Here is a 23,031-nt window from a genome sequence, read left to right on the forward strand (position 1 = left end):
TCCTGAGGAGCTCAAGGCTGCTCCTTGCTGGGAGGCCTTTTCCTCAGCCTGGTCCTGCCCGTGTGTGCACCCTCATTTCTTGTTACAGTCTCTCCCGCCGTGCTGGTCTGCCATGGACTCAGGCCTTAGCAGCCATTTCTCTGCCTGCCCCCACAGCCTCTCGTAGCCACCTGTTCCATCTGTTTGGTCAGTCTAGAAGGTCATTGGCCTTCTACCTGTCAAGACTCCCTCAAGGTACATTGCTGCTGTGCCACGTACAAGACATCAGCCGTACAGTTATGTATAGGTTACACGGCAATCTAAATCCCCAGGGCGTTTTATTGCAGCTCTTCCCTGTCTTGCATAGCGAGCGTGTGGCTCAGCATGGGACCTATATGCTCCATACAAAGCTGCTCACACACCACTACAACTCGGCTCGTTCCTCATTTACTTACAGCCCTGGGCTGTGACTCCTGCTGGGCTCTGGGTGCCGTGGGACAGGCAGCTGCTTTGGCAGCGCAGTAGCCAGGATGCTGTGGCCACCTTGCAGCAGCTGCCCTGCCAGGAGGCCGGCCCCAAACCCAGCCCTGTGCCATTCCTTGCTCTCTAGGCACTGCCTGGTGCAAAGAGTGTCTTGGACTGCGAGGAGGAAGGCCTGAGAGGTCAGACTATCTGAATAGATCGTGCATAGGTCATGCTTGGGATCTGCCAGGGAACCGAGAGTCACTCCTGGTGCTTGAGGCACATCATTCCTCCTTGCTCTCCTCTTTCTCCTTCTTCCCATTCGTTGTTTTTGCTTTTGTGCTTTGCTTCTGGCCTCAAATCATGTCAGAGCCCAATGAGAAAAGGGGTGAGTGCTCCTATGCTGCTTAGTCCACAGGAGCCCTGATACTGGCAGGAGTTTTTGGCACTGCTGCAACACTGAACCATCCAGCTGAGCTCTTAGGTTACTGATAGGAGATCTTGTGCTGGGGCCCTTCTCCCAGCTGAGTTTTGCTCTCTTACTAAACTCATCTTGCTGTGTGCTGTGATTATAAGCCTTGTTAAACCAAGGTGATTAAATCTTCTGCTCCCCACAGCAACCTAAAGCAGCATGTTATGTAATATTCTGGTCAATCAGTGGTTTTCTCCATGGCGAAGCACTCTCAGTTCAGTGGGGAGTGCCAGGGCTGGGCCTGGAGCACCAGTGCTGGCATTTAAGGCCACTTTGTTGTAAAACATATCCTTGCTTTATTAGTCTTTTCTATTTTTAATTGCCTCTTAGCATCTCATTTAAACTAGTTAACAATTCTAGTGGGTTGATAGCGTCAAAGCATAGATGGTACTGACTTAACTTATGTCTAAATTAGGAGTGCAGTTTCACAGGTTATTGTATTTAGAGCCGTTCCAGAGGGTTACTGAGAGCACTGAAATTAGGAGCCAAATGAATACATACCTCAAGTCAGTTTGTGTCTATAGGTTGCTCTTTTCCCACTGAGTGGGTGAGGAGTTGTTACCTCAGCTAGGTCCCTACCCTGCTCACCATGAATACGCCTGCCTACACTAACATAATTGTGCTGTAGTTACAGCTGGAGCTGAAGGATCTATAGTAAATGCGTTAGGGGTTTTATTTTGTTTTGTTCTGAGTGTTTAGTGGCTACCACTGAACATTCAGCGGTAGAAGTAATAACATTATTTAAGTCTGACCAGCATTTTCCATCTGTGGATTTTAAACTGCTGGAGAGAGAAACTCTTTTTGTGTTTTATAGGCAGGGAAATTGAGGCACTGAAAGATGCCATCAAGCAGATCAGAGTTTAAACTAAGATTAAGAGTCTTTTTTTCCTAAGTCCTTATCCAGTACTATTTTAGCTCTGTTATACTTCCTCTTCTAAGGCCTATAGTTAGAGGAAACTTAAAACCAATTGCTCTAATTACATACACTCTTGCGGTTAATGTACTTACCGAACAATCCAAGTAGCTCCTTTGGTTCCTTTTGTGTATTTGCTGTATATCTTAGGAACTTCTTACACTTGGTAATTTCACTTAAGGGAGAAATAGAAAAAGAAGCAAATGCGTGGAAAGAAAGTACTAAAGCAGCACAAGACCATGCTTTCAAATACACAAATTTCTCTGGAGGATTAGACCCTTTCCCTCACAGACATGAGAGCAAACTCTGAACGATTAGCAACCATCACTGTTGTCACTAATAAGTTCTGTCAACACCCTCTGGGTCTAGATCAGTGCTTCCAATCAAACTTCACTCAGCTGAATCCTTTTGGTATCTTTGCTTGTTATCAAGGCTGTAAGTGCTGCTTTTCTTTAGGTGTGATACCAGAGCAGTCAGAGTTGCTAGAGCAAGGGTGGACATCAGGGTGTTAGATAACTATTTGAAGAAGAGAATACCTCTAATACAGTTGGTTATAACAGGCTGTCAGCCCTGTTAGCTCAGCATAGAGGAGATTTCTAATCTCAGGATCTGAAGTTTCATGTGGTGCCTATCAGGAATTGAGGATACCATTGGAAGGTCAGATGAGTTGGTCTAACTGTAGTTCTTGGCTTGGAAAATCTCTGGGTGACAACCAGAATTTGTAAAGTGCTTGAGTTCTCTTCAGAGCCTCTCTGCTCTACTGCTCAGCTAGTTTTCTGCCTCTCTCTCTGGCTGGGTGTGCAGGAGTTGAGCTTCTGGGGCTGTGTCTATGCTGTGAGGGTTTGTGATCATCATGAAACCTGTGATTTCTATGTCTGTGGTGCTGGTTCTTGCTTAGACTCCAGGAATCTCCATTTTCAGGTATAACTGGGCCTAGTTAACGAGCTTGTGGGCTGTGCACATCCTGCCCCAGTTTATGTGAGGAAGAGGCCAGAGTTGGGCCTGACATTCAGCGTGCTCTGGTGCTTTCTCCTCCTGACAGCTCCAGAGCATGTGTATAAGTGGTGGAAACAGGAGGAGTAAAAAAAGTAGGGACATTTGCTGGAGTAAATAATGAGGAGCATTTCAGGATGCCTCTACTCCGTTTCCTGGGACTGCACTGTCCACTCTCTCTACCCGCTCAAACTCTGACAGTCCTGGGTTATTCCTTCAGGAGGCTCTTACTGTGTCCAGTACGCAGCCTAGATAAGAGAACCAGAGCTGAGACTGCACTTGAGCCCACCCTGACTGACCTGGTCCAGTATCCTGTAAAACTGGTCTGAGAGGACAAACACAGGACAGGAATGGGAGACCTGGGGAAGAAAACCATTGGAAGAACAAAATTGCTGATCTAATAGGCATTATGGACAGCGCCTACCAAAATCTTGCTTGCCTCTTGTAAGAAAATATCTCTGCAATTCTGAACGCCAACCACCCTAGACAGAAGGCTAACAGATCTGATTAGCGGTATTGCTAATTCTCAACACTACAGCTAGGTATCAGATAGGATTCCTGGGCATTGGGGAAAAGTCACAAACAGCAATGCCAGCAGCAGAACTGCAAAAGAAAAAACTACCCACCAGCCTTGAGAAGCTTCGTGCAGAGCACAGCAGCATCTTTACGTGCTGATGCAGAACACATTTTCTGTGTCTTGCACAGAAGGAACATGCACAAATGTGGTTATTTATAGCTTTTCCACCCACACACAGCATTGAGAAGTTGTTTTATAAGAAATTCAGCATTTAAAGAATACCACAGTTTCTTTTTAACCTAATTTTTTGGGGGCTTTTATTTTTTTTTAGCTTCCTTAAAAACAATATTCTTGGAATATGAGTAACAATTGGGGCATTAAGGAAGAAACACCACTTCTTCATTTGTCTGTCTATTGTTCTTTTACTTGGAATGTTTTTAGAAGCACTTGCCAAATTTTATCAAGCAAACCGTTTAATCAAGAAAAGGAAAGATAAGTGGGGTGTATCTGATGAATAGGAACTTAACCAAGGAAAAGCAATGCTAGGTTGAAAGAAGTTCTTTCTTAGTGTCTTTTGGAGAGCTTGCGGACTAGGTAACAGCATTAGTGGAGGAGTAGGGTAGCAGGTGAGAGCTGGGTGAGTTCAGGCAAGGACTGCTCCCAAAGTGCCCAGCTGCCTCCCTGCCCGCTCTGCCAGAGCCCAGGATTGAAGGTGCATTCCCAAGGGAGGCACATGGCTGAGCTCTTTCTTGGGATCGGCTTTTTGCTTTGTATGGAGTGAAGATGGATGGGGCCAAATCACGTCACATCCTCACCCTTTTCCAAATGCATTTTGGTTTTAAACCATAAGAATGTTGTTATAGATGCAGCGGCTTGAGAGAAGAATTGTACAAGCACAGAACGGCCATCTGTGGAAGGCGGTGACCAGGCTGTTTTTGCTAGGGAATTAAACTGGAGCAGGAGTGCATGGGACTGCACAATTTTTCACCCTGCAAAACCATACTACGCATAAGGGTGACACACATGGCAGCAGACAAGGGCATTTGTGACTAGTGTAAGTGGCTGCACTAATCTGAAAGCTCAGAGGGGTAAAATGGAAGGGCAGTGCTACTTCGTGCACATCACCCAAACCTTCTAAGTCTCTGCTAAAATTGAGAACAATGTTGGTGCTGAGACCTTTGCTCCCATGGCTCCCATTGCCTTGGGAGATTCTCAGGTCGTTTTCACTTAGTTGTACTGCTGCTTTGGAGCACTTTCACAGTTAAGTGTTTGTACATACTTTGGAGTAGAAACTTAAGAAGGAGCAAGAGAGAGAGTTGTTAATCTGCAGTGATTTCCACTGGAGTTGTTGAGGAACAAGGGAACCTGCCACAGGGAGCAGCCTGTCTTGCAAAACCTCTGCAGTCCTGCTTGCAGATGGACTTGTAAACATAAGGCATCTGTGGGGAGTCTGAAGATAACTATGCACAAATCTTTGCTCATTGAGGACTCCTCTGACACCTTATTCTCTCCGAAATTGTGCTCCAACGTGTCTCTACGAGTGCGATTTACTCAGATGTGTACACTGGTATCAGCTGTGCTAGGCAAGGCTGTGACTATTTCACAGAACAGAGCAGGGATGCTCTCCTTTTCGTTTTTATTAACCAGAGGGGCTAGATTTGTGTTGTTTCAGTGAGAAATTGTGCAGAAGTGAAACTTCCACATAATGTCCAGGAAGCTCATAAAAACACCTACAATCTGATTTCACAGGGATTTCTTTTTTTGGTTCAATGTAGGCAAGAGAATAAAGGAAGCGTATTTTTTTTTCTTAATGTTGTAATTGGCTCTGTATTCAGTTCTCCTTGTTAATTCAGTTGCACTGAGTAGAAGAATGCTGATAGCTCTATAAGGTTCTTTTCCCTCCAAGGGTAAAAGAGACTGCATGTCTTTCCTTTTTAAAAAGACCTCTTTAATTATGTGGTAGGATTTGGAATAACTACAATTAGAGTGAAAAAGAAGGGAGTGATTAAAAAAATCATACTTGATAGCAGCTGTATTAGTTTGGCTTTTTAAAGAGACACAGGCATGGCTGAGTGCATATGTGCCATGTGGAGGAGTTGCAGTTGAAGGAGAAGGTAAAAGAGGAGAGACAGACTTTTAAGGGGCTTCAAGGGAGATTGTCTACTGTGGCATTTGGTGAGAGACCTTCCTTGAGAAAAGATTGAGGAAGTATCAAAGATTGTATTTGTTGTCCAACTCCTCAGCCTGCGTTAGTTGGTACAGCTCTATTGACTCAATTTCACTTCTTAAAGCAAAAATAAAATATCCTCCCTCCTCCCAGACTGCTAGCTTGGTGATGGTTGGAAGGTGTCCATTAGGTCTTTGGCCATGATGAGCTGAATTACCTACAGAAGAAACTGCTTGGCAGGCCAGGTTATTTTCTGAAGATAAATTAAAGTAATGGACACATGAACAGATCAAGCTTGGTAAATCAGACATCCAGATATGTCTCCAGCAAGTAGGTATTTATGTCCCAGCAAATCTGAGGCTGTTTTCTTCTGTTTTTAAAGGCCTGCATTTCCATGGATTGCCTTCTTGCTTTATGTACAGCTGCCAAAATATTGGTTATTTTTTATTTTTACGTGTATTGCAAAAGGTTCCTAAAATCCCCAACCAGATTTCAAACCCAATATTGCTAAATACTGTAAAGCTCAAAATTAAAGGCAGTTTTCATTCCAAACACTTAGAGTCAAAACAAGCAGGGCTGGCAAAGTGTGGTTAATGTCATTTTAAAAGTGGGAATGGAGGCAGGGTAGTTGAGTCATTTGCTGAACTGCAGTGCTGGGCATTGAACCAAATCACTTGATTTGCTGTCTAATTCTGATATGAATTCCTGGTTGCTTTTTGCTTATTCCTGAAAAATCTTGCATAATTTGACATGGATAGCCAAAGAGAGTGAATAGGGTACGGCACTGCAACGCAGAACTGCGTTAGGAGAGCTCTGTCTGTGCACTAGAAGGGCACTGCCCTGCATTAGCCTATGCAACTTGTTTGGGGTCCTGATACAGGTTTATTGAAGTTAGCTGAAAATTTACTTCTGATTTTGATAGGAACAAGTTTGGAGTTGGATGTAGGTGTCTTTGAAATTAAAAAATAGTGCTGTGGGAGACAGAGGTGATGCCTCTGAATTAAACATAAAGTGTGCTTGAACTTTGGTTCGCTGCTTCAAAAAATTGTTTTTAAAATAATTTTAAGTTGGTGATACAGGAAAGCATAACAAAGTGAAAAGTGAAAAAGGGAGGAAACTCTAAGTTTTTATTAGAAGGCCATAACTACAAATGTGACTGGTTGGGTTTTGTTTTGAATTCTATTATAAGCCATTAATAATAGCAGGAAAAGCCAAGGGATAACTTCCTTTGTATTTTGATGTATTTTCTCAACCAGACCTTTACTTGACATTACCCTGCTGTGACAAGGCGAGGGATAGAAGGGAAAAGAAATCTATTTTAAGCAATGATTCAGAATGCAACAAAGAAATTATATTTTAATTTAAATCAGCCTTTGTGTGCATTTTAGTCATTAAGGAGAATTAGTTTTTTTTTTAAGTTTGTGTTTGTTTATTTGCTTTTTTTCCCCCCTGCTGTTCTGACTCTCAGCGTTTGCTCTGTCTCCGTGGGACGGGTGCAGTTGCTGACACCAAACCCTGCGGGGAGCCTCGTCGCGGGCCAGGGCCTGGGCAGCCCGTGCTGCCTGCACAGGACAAGGTTACCCAAGTTCAATGCTAGGCCTGGCTGCGGCCTCCACGCAGGGATCTAGCTGTTTCTCTGGCTGATGTGCGTGTGTTAACGTTCACAGGCGCTTTCCTTCTACCTCCCAAGCAGGGAGTGGTTTGTGGGTGTCCTGAGAGCACGCGCATTTGGAATTGTATTGCTCGTAAACACATACACGCTGTATAGCTTTTAGTCTTGTTTAAGTGAATTATTTATCTTCTGCCAAAAGATCCTCCATTGTATCTGTAAATTCTAGTTCAGTGAGTAAGTGTTATTAACTAGGCTTGTACAACTTTGAAAGGCTTTGACAGCAAGGATCAAGTTTTGTTGCTGTGCAATAGAACAAAACTTTTGCAATAAATAATTGATGTAAAGTAGCTATGAAAGCACAGTCTGAAATATGAGTCTTTTAACTGCACTTCCTGGTAGCAAAAAGCATGGTTGGCAAAGGCAGGATTTCTGGAATAGAGAGTTCAGGCATGCAAAGCCTTGGAGTTATTGAGTGTTCATAATAGCGGTTACAGAAAAGGGATGTCATTTACAAGATGAAGTTTGATTCCTTAGTGTGGAAATAGTGAAGATACTATAAAGCCCCATATTTTAAAATGCCATAAGAATTCCTCGTGTCACACTAGAACTGCACTTAACCTTCAGTATCTCAAGAGCAAGCAATAAAGTGCACATAGTGGCAACTTGATACTGTTTGGCTTCATTTCAGTGGCACATTTAAGGCATAAGCCTAGCACGTTTCACAGGCTCTGTCCATGTGTTTAAAGTTACACAATGCTTATGCACCTATTTGAAATTGGGGCCTCATTTAAAACTGTGTAAATTGCATGTGCTTCTTTGGAATTACTCTGGGATTTATTGCATCGTCACTGGAGTTACCAATTTAACCCTTAGAGTCATTTTGGTTTGCACCGTTTTAGCTAGACTGAGATCCACTCTTAAACAGTTGAAGTGTAAAATGGTGTCGTTTATTCTCGTTTTTCAAAGTAAATCAGTTTAAGGGTCACTGTGGCAACAACAAAGGGTCTGGAGTCCCAGAGATGCGCGATGCCTTGGCCGAGGCGCCTCCTCGCTGCTCGCCCCGCTCGGGAGCAGCAGAACATTCCACTCGGGATTTGGAGCAGCCTCTGGGACTTTGTGCAAGGCTTTCCAATTTCAGCTTCATTTGTTGCTGCTAAAGGAAATACAATTGAAAGTGTAAAAAAATTTTGGTAAACTTTAATGCAGACATTGTTCCTTGAAACAATGTATTTACCACTTACGTTGTGTATGGGTGTATGACAGGAGCAGAACATGGGAGCTTGCTAGGACGGAATCGGGTCCCCAGGAGACTGTTATTTATTCTGAAATGAAATTATGAGGTGCTGCTTATGTATTTTCCCTTTTAATGAAGAAAGATTACCTATGGAAACGGGTTGCCTTTTCATACATCTGCACCGAATGATTTGCCTTTTGGAAATAATGCCTACCTCTTTTTTGATTTAAAAATCAAATTATCCTTTTAAGCTATTAAAAGGATTGACCTTAACTGCACCAGTGCAATCATCTTGCCATATTCCCATCATTCAAATGAACCTAGAGGAAGAGCAATTATCATTCTCAAACCTTGCTTAATTATTGCCTGATTGCTTCTTCAACCTTTTCCTTTTAGAATCATTCTTCCATTTCTTTCTTCGCATCTTTTCCTACCTTGTCCCATAGAAACTACCTCCATTCCCTGCTACTGGGTTCTGGAGCATCTTTGTCCTGTGCCCTCCTGGGCAGTGTTTGTCATGCCGGGGTGGGAATTCCATTGACCTGACACTTCCCATAGATGTGAGTTCAATGAGCAGGAAAAAGGGGTGGGAAGAGGCCTCTGAAGGGTTTCTCCTTAAGCACATGCTTCCAGATGCTGCTCTTAGAAAATGAAACCTGCCTGAACTGTTGTTATAAGGGAAGAGAGACATGTGCATTATGACAATAAGAGAATAACGGCTTTATCACCTTTTTCTTTCTTCTTAAATTAAATGGAAGTAAAAAGAAAGATTAGTATCTTCTTTTTTACATATGTGTTTATGCTGCAGCCAATGCTCACCAAAAAATACTTCTGACCCTACGTATGCTTCTTGAGCATTTGATTTGTGTTCTCCTTCTCTTAGCAAGCTCCTAGGAAGTACTTCATATGTTTGAGCTTGATCATGTATGAACTTTTTATGGGCTGGAAATTAAACACAGAATGAAGAATCTTCATCCAGAAAAGAAAAAGAGCCTCCTTCTTACATCCCAGCCTTGCACGAGGTCTTTGGGAGGTGCTGGCCTCTGTCCCCAGCAGCTTTCAAGGCAGTGGCAGTGCAGCAGCAAATGCTCGCTCCAGAGACAGCTGAAATATCCTGGAGTTTGAGTTTGCAAGATATGCTTCATGTTTCAAGAAAACCCTCAGATGTTGGATCGATCTGTACCGTCTTATTTTCATTATGATGAGTGCATGGCTTGTAGCATTTTTCTTGACATTTTAAGAAAAGAAACTTGACAATAAAGGATAATTACAACATTTGAAGATGTAATTTGGAAAATACTTTTAACTGTGCATTTTTTTAACAATATCTTCAAGCTATTGACATTTTTGGGGAGTAATTTAATTATTCGAACCAAGTCACTGTAATTTCAATAGCTAACTATATCTCAGGCCATTAATTTTCATCAGTAGAGTGAGTTATAGGGTCCGTGCTCTCAATTAAAATGCTAATGTTTATCTTGAGTTACCGCGCAGTTATGCTGGCTCTAAAGACATTTCCTTTCTTAAGCATAAGGGGGAATGACGTCTCCCAAAATCACTGATAGGTAAGTGTTTACAATTGTGGTGATTTCAGGTGTAATTATGACCTTTCCCAAGATTTCTGTAGACTAATTGCTTGACATTTCTCATTTTCGCTGGGAAGTACGTGTTTTGTGCCCACCCAATTTATGTTCCTGCTGTGGCTTTCTTTGCTCAGTTATTCGGTACTTTGGCTCCTCATTTTGTGGAAATTTTCTGGGTCTCATATCCTCGTATGAAAGAAATAAAAATGTGATATTTTTGTAAATTATTGTGAGTTTACTAGATGGCAAATGTTTTACATAATTTGTTCATGCAAATGCTGAGGATTGCTTTGGTAATTGGGATGTTAATGTGAGGTCTAATACTCTGATAGCCCTATATTCTGCTGACTTCCAGCAAGACCTCAGCAATTCAATTACTCTCTTAATCTCTCTCTTTTTATTTTTCTAACTATGCAAAATGGAATGGCAAAATTTTTGTATTTCATGAAATGGTTGTGAAAACAAATACATTAAAGAACAAAGTGGTCAAATGTGATTGTTAATATGGATTTCAGAGTCACCAAAAATGCTGTTGAGCAAGTTATTATTTAAAAACCTAATGTTATTTGACTTTTTCTTGTGGGAATCATGGCATGAGTAGGGCTTATTGAAAAGTTTGAACCGGACCCTTTTAAAGAGCCTCATAAATTGAGACAGGGTACTCCAAGCATAGGAATGGCATAGAATAGAGATGGATTAATGAGATATTAAAGCCAGCATCATTAGTGGATGATTTATAGATTTTTATCTTGTCTGCTGTGATTTATGAAGTAGATAGGCAAATTTATCACCTTGGGGTATTTTATATCTGATTTGATAAACTAAGGATTTGTAAACCTAATCGCCACTTGCACAGAGGCTCCTGAGAGAAGCTTTTGAGTTGCAGGAAGGTGTTTGGGACTCACCAGCTGCTGCCCGTTTCTCTCGGGCAGGATGGAGTCGCCGCCCGTGTGCAGGAAGAGCCTCTCTGCTGCAGGAGCTGCCAGCATTTGGACTGGAAACGAAAGTTTATTCCTTGGGAGGTTAATGATGCTCTAGCATTTTGAGGGAGGAGAGGGGAGCAAAGCATCCATATCCTCACCAATAATCTGGCCAGGGTTTTTGCCTTTATGTTTTCATCCCATTTCTTGTCCTGAACTGCTGCATGAACTGAAACAGCCCTTTGTAAAATAAAAGCAGCAATCTCTGTCAACAAGTTTTTAGAATAATTTGCTGCAGAATTGCAGTGAGTGGCTATCAAATATTAATGGATAAAAAGCACACATAATGCATACTTATTTATATACAGCATTGTTTAAATTAAAGCTGTTTAAAACTTTAAAAGAGTATTTTAAAAATGAGGCCTCCCCAGATGATATTTTTAAAATTGTATGTTGGTCTAAGTCCATTTTTTAATAGACAAGTTGAAAACTCCTGACAAGAGGAAAGAGGATGTTAATGGAAGTATTTACAGACTGTTAATGACAGGATTTCTAGCAGGCCACTCTAATAATGACTGTTATTACAGGTTATATACCAATTTCTCATCAAAAATATATTGCAGAAAAGCTTTTAGCAGACCAGCTCTACATGACTGTCAAAGTTTGAAGGAATGTCTTTGGGATTCTCTACCCAGCACGAATGGGAACTGAAGTGATCAGAGAAGCTAAAGCAAGAATAGTGGCTGTGTTGCCAACAGACCTGCTCCTGCTTCCTCATACTCCAGTGACGCCTGGGACAAATATGTGTTGTCCTGACAGAACACGGGATGCTTGGACTCCATTTGGGTGTTTTGGGCAAAAGCCTGGCATACAGTGAAGATCACATCCCAAACTTCCCTGTCACTTTTGTCAAGCTATTTCTTTTTCCGATATTGCAGCTTGTAGCAGACTCTGCATATTGCATATCTTTGAGAGGGCTTTAATCTGCATTATGGTGGTTCGATGGCAGAATTGTGCGAGTACTATTGGGAGAGAGATCTCCAAATAGATGGTCCCCATGTAATCGAACTATTTGAAAATAAAATCTTGATAAAACTCTCAGATATCAGGTTTCCAGCTTTGTCTTTCTGTAGGTTTCCATGACACTTGGAACAGAAGATGTTATAAAACTTCAAAGGTGCATACCATCAGTAGTTGGGGTCTGCAGTGAAGGATTCTTAAAGTTTTCATTCTACATGCTCTGATAATGCCTTCTGTCTTCACCATATCATAATCAATTTAAACCGATCACTCCCTCATGCTTTGGGGTCATTTAAGATGCTTCCCGTTGAAATCTGCTGTCTGTGCAATGAGTTACCACTGTCTTTCGTTTTACACAGTTTTCAAGAGGATACGTGATGTAAAAGATTCCAGATTTCTGACTCTAGTTCTCCCAGATTCAGTTATGTGAAAGCAAGTGTTTAATATCTGCTAAGTTTAAATAATTAAGGTATACTTCAAATCAAATAGTAAAAATCCAACAATCCTACTTTACCGGTAGCATCTATAAGCATTTGTCTTCTATTCAGTTGGAACGAGTGTTGATAGATCTCCGTAATTTGCTACAGCAAAGACAAAGCAATTCCTCTGCAGCTCTTTTATCCCCACACTGAGAATTTCTCTGTGACTCTGATGAGTCAGCAGAGGTAATTGGATTTCTTCTTTTCTGGCAGGTTTTGGACTGGATTGAAAATCATGGGGAAGCCTTTCTGAGTAAACACACTGGAGTGGGGAAGTCTCTGCACAGAGCCCGCGCGCTGCAGAAAAGACATGATGATTTTGAAGAGGTAGCACAGGTAAGAGTCTGCTCAGAATTCTGCTTTCTGGATTGATTGTGTTACTTATTTTGTATGTTAAGAATAAACTAATGTTATTTTGGGGCCTTTGTATATTTACGGTGCTCTCTTCAAACATCTGGAGCTGACTGAGATACTGTCTTATAGATTTGAAATCTAGCATGCACACCACAAAAGCAAAGTAGTTACAATCAGAAACTCACTATAGTGGCTCTGTGAAAGGTCTTATCACCTGTGATTAATAGGCAACAGTTTAGAGAACAGTAATGTAGTGTTGGGATGTTGAATAGGACAGTTGAGAGTGAGAGCTGTAAAGGAGAGAAATGAATTGTAGCTCCCACGGTGGAAACTGAGGACCTCTAGAATGAGCTGGAAAGAAGAGCTGGTAAAGAAGCAGGGGAAACATCGGTTTGCGGTAAGGGTAACTATCCTAATCCTTCTGAGAGTAGGGGATTTGGGAGTGGGAGGTTGTTCTGGTTTCTGTTTGTTTGTTTTGGGATGAGCAGCAGTTACTACAGGTAGCCAGATCTCCCTCACTGCACAGATCACAAAGATTTGCCCAGGAATTTTGATAAGAAGCCAAAAGCTTCTGCCTAAAAGCACACACATTTTCAATGAAGCATGGAAAAGCATAGGAGATATTTGGAGACCCATCCCATCTAGATTTATAGAATTTAAGTGAAAGAGGACCATTGATAATTTCTTCCAGGGACTAATTAGCATCAGCTTTAAAAAAAAAAAAAAAAGAGAGAGAAAGTATCCTTCCAGATAAGAAAAGATCATATTTTATATAATGCATTATATATTGTGCCTATGATAAGCACTATATTATGCTGCAGCTTTGCCTGCTGGATCAGGTTAAACCTTTTGTTTTAGACTGAAGCATCATCCATCAGAAATTAGTCTCCTATGAAGGTACTCTGCCTGGAGTATTTCGGAGAAAATCCAGCTTGATACATTCTGCCTTTACACAGATTTAATACTTTGCCTTCCTGGTGCACACAAGGCAGGTTATTACTCAAACAATTCACTATGGCATAAGAGATAAATATATTAGATTGTTTAGTTTAGTCTTTTTTTTTTTTCTGTGGTAGTTTTCCATGTGTTGACATAATTAAATTTTAGATGTGTCCAACAATAGGAACATTATTTCTTTCACCGTGCCCCGAGGGAGAATGTTGCACTGTCTGATAGCAGCTACTAGCTAGATACACATTTTTTTTGCCTCCCTGATACTCCATTTATATATATATATATTTTTCCTCTTGTTTATCTCCCCTAAGGAGATAAATGCAAAAGAAGAAGAATTAACAGTTCTCAAATGCTGGTTGAATGTGAGTATGCATTCACCTAAGTTCCCCTTACCCCTATTAAATATACTTAACTCTGCAAGCATATTCTTACTAGCCAGTCCCTTAAATCTTGTGATGTCCTTTTTAGCCATTTCTTTGAATCCCTTCAGCTTGTCACTATCTTTCTTTTAATTGACTGTTAGCTGTGGATGGGTTGCTTGCAATGCTCATCTCTCTAGCAAACTTCAGCGTTACCTTTTAGCTGTGACAGGAAGCCTTTGCATACCAGTGACAAACTGCATAACCTGAGAGCAACACTTCTAGATTTGTGGGTATCTAAAATTTAGTGGTAGCTCCTGTGGATTTAAGCACCCTGACAATAAGCTTGAATTTCCTAGAGTTACCTGCTGCAGTTTTATTAAAATGGACTTTAGGCTGGAGGTTGCCTAACCTCCATGGTTGGGAGGACCCCGTGGTCCTGTGGGGTTTCATCCACAAGCACTGAGTTAGCGGGAGGTTTGATCACCAGATCAACATTAGGTACCTTTGCCGAACATGTTCTTGAGTCAGACAGCAATTACTGGATGCAATACTTGGGTATGTGAAAATGAAAGTCTTGTAATACAGAGGAACTGAAAATAGGTGATCCAATTGTCCTTGGGGTCAAGCTATAGCTCACAATTCTGGATCAGATTTTGCTTATTTTTTCTCCCCTCTCCCGCTTTGAGTTGTTCCTCATTGGGAATGTAGGAAACAAATTAAGAGCAGGTGAGGAAAGACAGAAGTATAATATTATCTTGACAGTAGAGATGAGAGCAAGCTGTGTAACTTCGCATGGAAACAGCAGCTAAATTAACGATTGCTCCACTGGATGATGTAACTTAGATATTTGCATCCCCTCACCACCGTGTTGGAGCTATATGGGTATGCGTCTTGAATATGTAGGTACTAGTTTAACTCCCAGTGGGAATCATTGCACTTTTCTATACCCTCCTCTTATCCCTCCTGCTATATTATTTCAGCCTGTCTGGCTCTGAATAGCTTCAGTTCAGACATGTTTCACAGGGTCAACTTCAGAGTGAAATGAAAAGTCTCCACAACTAGCACACTAGAGCATGGATGTGGGGCCACCTGAATTCAAAGGAAACTGGATGGTCGGGGTAAGGACAGAGGAGAGACAGAAGTAAAGCACAGGGACGTGGAAACTGCAGTTCCTCCAAGTTTGCTCCCTTCATTTCACATGTGGTCATCCTGCTATTCCTCACTTAGATAGCACCAAACTGTGTTGTCCTGCTCTGCCTGGGCAGGTCTGAGTACCGGCCGTCACTCCTGCCTCAGAGGCTGGTTTTTGGTGCCTCCTCGTGAGAAATGGCCGGCACAAGGGGAGCCCTGCTCCTTGGCCTGGCTCTGATGGAGGCTTCCCAGGCCCTTCCCCGGTTCATTCACACCAGACCTCGCTGCTAATTTATGAGGCCTGTCTGCACTCTGACACTGGAATGTGCTGCTGGCAAATGGACACATGCGCTGAGGGGAACTGAAAGGCTTTATCTGAGGTCAAGGACTTAAGAATATAATGCTGTTTGGCTTGGAAAGAGTAATAGCTGGGGTAAGAGGGGAGGCTGTAAATTTATCACACCTGGAGCTCTTCTGAAGAGGCATCTCAGGAGGTCGATTTTGTGGTTGGGGAATAAATCTCATCCCCATTCTGCTTATGACCTGCTTTTACTTTTCCCAATTCTTCTCTTCCTGATGCTTAACCCTTTAGACATAGTCTGTACTGGATTTGCTTTAAGTTAAGATTAATTATTTGCCATTTTTCTCAAGTTAGTGAATGTCTTTGTCATGGATAGCGTTCACTGCAACAACTGGCATCATTTATCCCTGACATAGCCAGAACGTGTGATAAGATATGAAACAAAGGACCAACAAGCTTCTCCATTCCCCTCATCAAGATGTTAATTACTTCTGTTAATAAGAATAAGGAGACTCTCAAAAAAGAAGAGTAGTGCTGATGTACCCAGTAAGATTGACAGCATAAGCAATGCATAAACAATTTCTGTCAGTTCTCTGAAAATATCACTTCATCTGCCATATAGTATAAATTTACTTTCCAAAATCTACTTTCTTTTGACTCCGATATATTTGTTTTTATATCCTACTGTTTCAGGGAGGCATTTGCAAAGATCACACAAGAAGCAATATTCATGAGTTTTTGTAGTATTTTCAACAGGGGGCAAAAAGTTCATGTTTTCAGTGCTGCCCAACTGCACGTAAGGAACAGTAGCTTTCTGGTGTTGCTGTATGGAGGAATGCTCTGATTGACTGACCTGCCAGGGTGCGAGATTGAGAGATGAACACACTGCCTCTGTGTCTGATTAGAAACTTCGCAGATTCGTAAATCTGGATGTAATGACCTGAATCACTTTCCTGCAGCTGTGCTCTGAAAATGTCAGTGATTTTAGAGTGATGCAGCATGGGCAGTGGAAGGATGTTTTGGAGTTACTTTCTCCTATAACTGCTTTAGATGATGCTCTGGCATTATTTTCTCACTGTTATTTCCTCTGTGTGGAACACGAGCATCAAGGGTTTGACTCGTATTGAAAAGCTGGAGCTCCTGGGCAGGAGGTTTATATCTCGTGTGCAGCTGTGGCCGCTTCTCCGGCAGCTCCATGGGCTGCCACCCTGCAAATGCCATCCTTGGGCACAGGGTCTGTCACCAGGGCCCTTGTTGATGAGGCTGGTGTGAAGATCTCGCCAAGCAAATAGCACCCTGTGGATACAGCTGTGCCTGCGGGGGCAGCCTCTTTGCTTGTCTGGAATCACTGTGGGTGTGAATTGGATAACCACGGGTCAGTCCATAACTATTGTAAATCCAAAGATATTTTCATTTCAGACTCCGTAATTTTTCCTTATTCAGGAATATCAGGGCCCAGAAACACCAGGGTCCTGCTGGCATTCCTGACAATCAGATAGATGTAGCCTTCTCCACATCTGCTGGTGATGAACATCCCTAGATTTGGGCTGATGAAGAATTAGGAAAGACAGTGGGAAACAACTCTATCAGGATCCCCTTAAATCCGCAGCTCCAGGGCTCAGTGTCTGCGACCTGAATGATCTAAACGAAACATTTCTGTAATTCTCCTGCGTGTTTGCCGTGTTTGCCGTGTGCCGTGGCGTTTCCTGGGGCGTAGCTGTTCCGGCGTTGCGGCCCTGGAGCGGCTTTGGGCCTGCAGGTGGCACTCGCTCTGCGCGCTGAGAGCCCCACGGCTTTCGCGGCGAGCAGCAAGGCTTCCAGCCAAGCACTGGCTGGAAACAGAGCAGGAGTGGAAGCTGCCTCGCATGCTGTCCCCTTGCTGCTCATCCTCCTGCCCCTGCCAAACCCTGCGTTGTTCGAGGTCACCTAGAAAAATAACAAGCCTCTTGGATTTGGGAAATGCAGATTGTGTCAGGCCGGGCTTTAATGCAGCACAGTGCGTGCCAGCTGCATCTGTGCGACAGTCACCTGCTCTGGGATTCGTGGAGCTGCTTCCAAGGGTTTGGACCTCATCATACTCACCCATACAACTGAGTTTTGTGTTTCGTGCCTGTGCGTAGTTATTTTACACAGTAATCCATGGGCACCAATGTTCCCAAGGTAGAATATCACAACTCCACATGTTCTGAATACGCTTGCTGTGGTGTGTGTGGCATCACACATTATCAAACACAGCAAGAAGGGTCACCTGGATACCAGACTGCGGCCAGAACAGTTTCTGGGCTCTGCCATTTTACTCATCTAGACAGTTCCTGGTGCAGCCTTGTAACAGAAATAATTTCTGCTTAGCTGCATAGCCGGCTCCTGAGTCTGAAAGTGTTACAGACCCCATTAAGCCAAGGTATACACGTGTGAATCGGTGGACTGTCCTCAAATTATTAGGCAAATTATTATGGAGAAAGAGAGCCAGGCCAAATGTGAACAAAAAAAGCCAGCAAAAAACGTGGAGCTTTGTAGCATGCCTTTTGGGAAGTGATACAGTTTCCCATTCTTGGGTATCTGTGCTCACGTCCCTCCAAGATTAAACTCCCCAGCACAGGCTTGGCAATGACTAAGTTAACCTTACACAAACAAGTATAATTCCTTTAAGAATCAGCTCTTCTTTTTATTCTTCTTAGGGAAATGAATTCATTTCTGTATGAAAAATCAAAGATCAGGTGGTATTCTGCAGCTTAGAAGCAATTTGTGCTTTGGTGGTCCCGTCTAGAGCATCCCCTTCCTCTGTTACACTGTTTCTAAGGCACTGTCAGTACTTAGTTTGCAAAAAGATCTTTAAGATAAAAATATTTCTAAGTATGGATATGTTGAAAATTACATTTGTATTGTTTGCCTTATGGAATATCAAAAGCATTTGCTGAGAGCCCTGAAGGTAAAAGTGTATCCTGTGATCTCTGAGACCCACGTAGTTTTGCTTGAACTGCTTTAAATCTAAGGGAGGTAATGGAATAGTCAGGCCAAAACTGAATTGCAAACAGCTACTTGTCTGGCCTTCAGGAGAAAAACCTAGTGCTTTCCCATACACATCCAGCTCTGCTAGAGCTTGGCATCCAGTTCAGTACTGATGTAAAATACTCAGGTGTAAATTAGGAGCCCTTGTTGATAAGGAGAACTGGGGGATGTTGGCCCACGATGTTGTGGTTTGGGTTTTTTTTTTTTTTTGTATGATTTTTGTTTGCTTTTTAAGTTTGTGTGTTCTGTTTTGTTTTGAGGTTGACCTACCCAATTGTAGAATGTGATGGCTCAGACACACTGACATGCCACACTGACATATAGCAACACCAGCCATACTGTTTATTTCCCTTGAAGTAGGGTGTTACAATACGGTGCAAGGTGAAATATGAGGCTAATACAGGGGAAAAAAGGAATCAATTAAACCTTGGAAGAACTGGGTCAAAGCTACCACTAATAACTGTGGTTTCAGTAATGATAAATAAAATAAAGATCGTGAGACAGGCATCAGAAACCTCAACCCTACATCTGTCTTCGTTATCGTCCATTACAGGGTCATTAGCAAATCCTGGAGTTGCAATCTGCAGTTTCCTGTGCAGGAACTCATTTAGGTAAACTTGCTGCTCTCTATGCAGAAAGGGAAGGATGGCTGTTGCCAGTCCTTCGTGGCTGGCAGGGGATGGGGCCCCTCAGTCACAGAGGGCAGAGAAAAACGAGACAGTGCCCACGTATATGGGCTGTTTGTGAGGGCTGCCCTGGGGCTCGTGACTAGGAAAGCTTCTAGCAGCGTAACCAAAGAGCCACAGAGTTTGTCCTGGAACCAGTAGTGAGACTTTCAATGCGTTCTGCACAGCTACACCCAGCAAGAAGTCGGTTGTGCCCCACTTGTTTCCAGCGGGGAGGAATGCTGCTCCTAGGAATGGGCTGCGAGTCGCAGAGCCGTGCTCTGTGCGTGGCTAGATGTGCCCGGTTAGCCTGGCTCGCAGAAAAAGTGAGTGGCAGATGTTTTACAAGTGGATAGCAAAGTAGTCTGGGCAGGCAGCTCCATGGTAGGAAGCTGTTCGTTAGCTCCAAGGTGTCCTGCTGAGCCCACCGCAGCGCAGCGGGAGACCTGAGCACGGAGAGGGCCCAGGAAGGGCGCAGAGGCCTCGCTGGCGGTCACGAGGAGCTCTTCCTAGAGCAGGCTCTGAGCTTGCGTTTCAGGGTGTTTCTCCTCAAGCAGGAGGTGGCTGCTTTTCATATTTCTTCTCTATCAAAATCACATGACAGCTGTATCATTTCATTAAACTGCCTGCAGCAGCATTAAGAATCCACATACTCCCTATAAAATCCAAAGTCTTGGCAAGGCAATAGGTTTTTGACAATTGCCAGGAGCCAGCTTCCTATAGCTGGTTTATTTGGGTAGGTTTATTTTTGTGTCTTTAAAATATGTACACTTGATTTGCCTATAAATGCAAAATGCTGTTCCCGTGACAGACTGACGGAACAATGCAGATATTTAAGAAATAACTGTTTTTAATTCTAGAGTTTCTGGAAAATGGAATTTCTATTGTAGAGGGAATTGTGTGTTTCTGAATTTGTTTTCATTTTGAATGAGAAAAGCCAAAATTCCTGCTGAAGAAACATTCTGGGATTTGTTTTTTTAGGGCCATAAACATATTTGAGATGTCACTGGAATTTTATAATATTTATGTGTTATATAATGTGCCTACTAATAAATTCTATTGATGTCTCTGTCAAATAAGAATACAGCCGAGGCAAAAGAAAATGATAGTTGAACATATGAAAGTGAAACAAAGTTTAAAGTCAATTTAGATTTTTAGTTTTGGAAATCTCACTGAAATTTTCACTTTTAGATGGAAGTTTCGTCTTACCTGAACTGTATATGAGAAGCACAGTCAGCTAAAAGCTTTCGATTCCCTCTAATCACTTTTCTTTTTGCTCTCCCTGTTGGCAGGTCAGTGGGTTATCAAACTGCGCCTATCGATTCGGGAAGATTAATTGCAGCAATGTCCAAACCTCATTTGTAATGATGGTGGATTAGGACCGTGCAGGTTCTGGTGGCAGCTGCCAGCAGGAGGGCTCAGGGGAGAAGGTGGCAGTATGGATCTAACCTGAGTTTTTGCTTTCTGCTCTAAGAGGGCAGTGGAACGGGCAGCCCCGGGCATGCTGCTTCCCTGGCAGCCCAGCAGTGCACGGTGTTACAGGGCACAGCAGCCTTGTTGGGCTGTAATTCAGAGGCGTGAGAACGCTGCTCTGCACGTGTCGGAAAAGGGCAGCCTCATGGAAATCTCTACCTCAAGGAGGTACAGATCCAAAATTCAGGAACAAAGAAAAATAATTCTCAAGGTCTCCATGATTATTGTACAAGTATTCTGGAAATAGACCGACTTGCTCTGACTGATCACTCTGCCACACAAGATTTAGAGCATGGCGCTTCCAGTTGCAGGGAAAATGAGCTTGTGCTGGAGGGTGGAGAATTCAATTCCCCGGCGTTATCTGCACTGAGAGGAGGGTGCTTTGCAGTGTGGTTGTCACCCCTACTTCTTTTCCTATCGCAGTTCCCTAATTGTCCAGATTAAGGGACCAGATCAGGGCTTCCTCCCCCATGCATCTGGTTTTCCTCTAAAGGAAAGCAGGTCACGCAGGGGATAAGAGCGCGAGGGACCGGGGCTGGGAGGTGCCTGCTCCGCAGCGCACGTGCGGCAGTGAACCAGGCTACAGAAATGTTGTGCTCTTGTGCTCGCATCGGGCATTGGAGCTGTTTAATAATACTTGTATTATATGGCTGTTACAAGGCTTTGTGTCAATATTCTGCTGAGTTTTTGTTGCCTGTAAGCCTGTTGGTAAAGTCTGTTGCCCTGTATAGAGCTGAGATCTCGTTTACCCCTGTGTAGAAATAGGGCAACATCAGTGGATTTATGGCATTCTTCTGGAAATAAATGCGTGTGAACAGGGACAAAAATCCTATCGTATATACATAATGCACTTGTTGATTCAGTGCGTGTAATCCAGCCATTAATATTGCTTTCCCTAGCTTTGCTCTGTGAGGTCTGGTTTTGCATAAGCAAGGCCCAGGAAGGCCCTGGTTTGTGTCACTATGGAAATAGCACTTGGTTTGCAGCGTTGAGGTGTCTTTGTTCAGTGTCTGGTTCAGCACACAGTGCATGCAAAAGCACAGGTTCCTCTCCCTCGCTGCTTTTGCTGCGCTAGGAGAGAAACACTAAGATTGACACGAGAAAAGCAAGCAAAATGAGACTTGTTGTGTCACTGCATTTAACATGAACCTTGTTTGGGGAGGAAGAAATTGCCGAATTTGCAGAAAGCCAGGAACTGAGACTGGAGGTGTTTCTGAGCTGTCAGAGAATATATTCACCTGTGTTTATCTGACACGGTTGCTATATTAGTATGCAGCAAATGCAATAGAAACCACTATGTGCTCCAGAGGGATCACAGCAGCCCTCTTAACATGCAGCCGCCTCTGTTAGAGCGTTTTGCTCCACACCTAAGAGCTGCTTTTGCCACCCACGGGGGTCCCTCCTCTTGCTGCCCTTAGAGAGATCCCCGTCTCTGCAGCAAAGGGAGCAGAGGCCTTGTGCTTCCCTCGGAGTGTGAGTAGGGCTCACTGGAAAAGGGCATGGCACGAAAAGGTGCTCATGGCTCGTTAATGCTAGGGAATTAAAAGTGCAACCTCCACTTCAAATGCATCAATGTGAGAGCTGCAGTGAATCCACTGAAAAATCAGTGAAATGAAGGGTGTTTCTGTGTGGAGATGAGAGGTGGCTGAGAGCGCTGGTTGTGCTGCCCCCCTCTATGCTCTTTTGCCTGTGGTCAGGATTTATATTGATATCCAGGACTCGGGCTTGCCAGCGCCCACCCATCAAATGGAGTGAAGTGAGTGCAGGGAAGACCCAGAACTGGCCAGAAGAACCTCCACAGTGCAGTGTTTTTACTCCGAAGGGGAAAAGATATTACAGGGATTTACAGGGAAAAGATATTTGTGTAGCTTCAGTGTTGATTTCTGGGGCTTGTTTTAGACTCAAGATGGAACAAATTGAATCTGCGCCAAAATCAAGGACTAGCCGTTTGTGTCCGCCCCAAAAGTAACTCAAAGAAACACTGCCCAGCCAGGAACGCGTTCCCACCATTCTGGCATTGTAAGCAGTAACAATTGCTGATTTATTTCGTGGGGTGACAAGCTGTCCCTTCAACTGTCAGCCCCTTCCTGAAAGCTTTCCTGGCTTTATTGGGGCCAAAGCACAATTCCTCGGCGCGCACGGAGCCACGGGCTGAATTCCCGCCCGGCTGCTGCCGCGTCTCCCGAAGGGCAGAAAGCAGCCGTGGAGCCGCGGCAGCCGCGCCGCCTCAGCGAGCTCACCGGAGTGTGCTCCCCTTTCAGGGGATAACTGGGTCACTGGGTCAGGAAGCTGCTGTGAATTTAGGTTCCTCACAGCGCCCGGCGAATGTGGGACAGAGAGGAGGAGGCGCTTGAGAGCACAGCAGAGGCTGACGCGTGGGCTAGCACAGGGACAAAAAGTAAGGAGATTATTTTGGACTGGGGATGACGAG

At 43.3% G+C, this 23,031-nt stretch overlaps 1 protein-coding gene across 5 annotated transcripts in view; it reads left to right on the top strand.

Annotated features, from left to right (window-relative positions):
• Window positions 1–23,031, top strand: part of KALRN (kalirin RhoGEF kinase) — a 467,999-nt gene that overhangs the window by 240,783 nt on the left and 204,185 nt on the right. For all 5 annotated transcript variants that reach the window (XM_088519566.1, XM_088519562.1, XM_088519564.1 and 2 more), the window contains exon 10: window positions 12,565–12,687. In XM_088519566.1, coding sequence (XP_088375692.1) covers window positions 12,565–12,687 — 123 coding nt within the window. The remainder of the gene's footprint in view (window positions 1–12,564; window positions 12,688–23,031) is intronic.

This window comes from Tinamus guttatus, unplaced genomic scaffold (assembly GCF_059628265.1).
Source record: "Tinamus guttatus ecotype Peru unplaced genomic scaffold, ASM5962826v1 Tinamus_guttatus_pri_ptg000060l, whole genome shotgun sequence".
NCBI lineage: Eukaryota > Metazoa > Chordata > Aves > Tinamiformes > Tinamidae > Tinamus > Tinamus guttatus.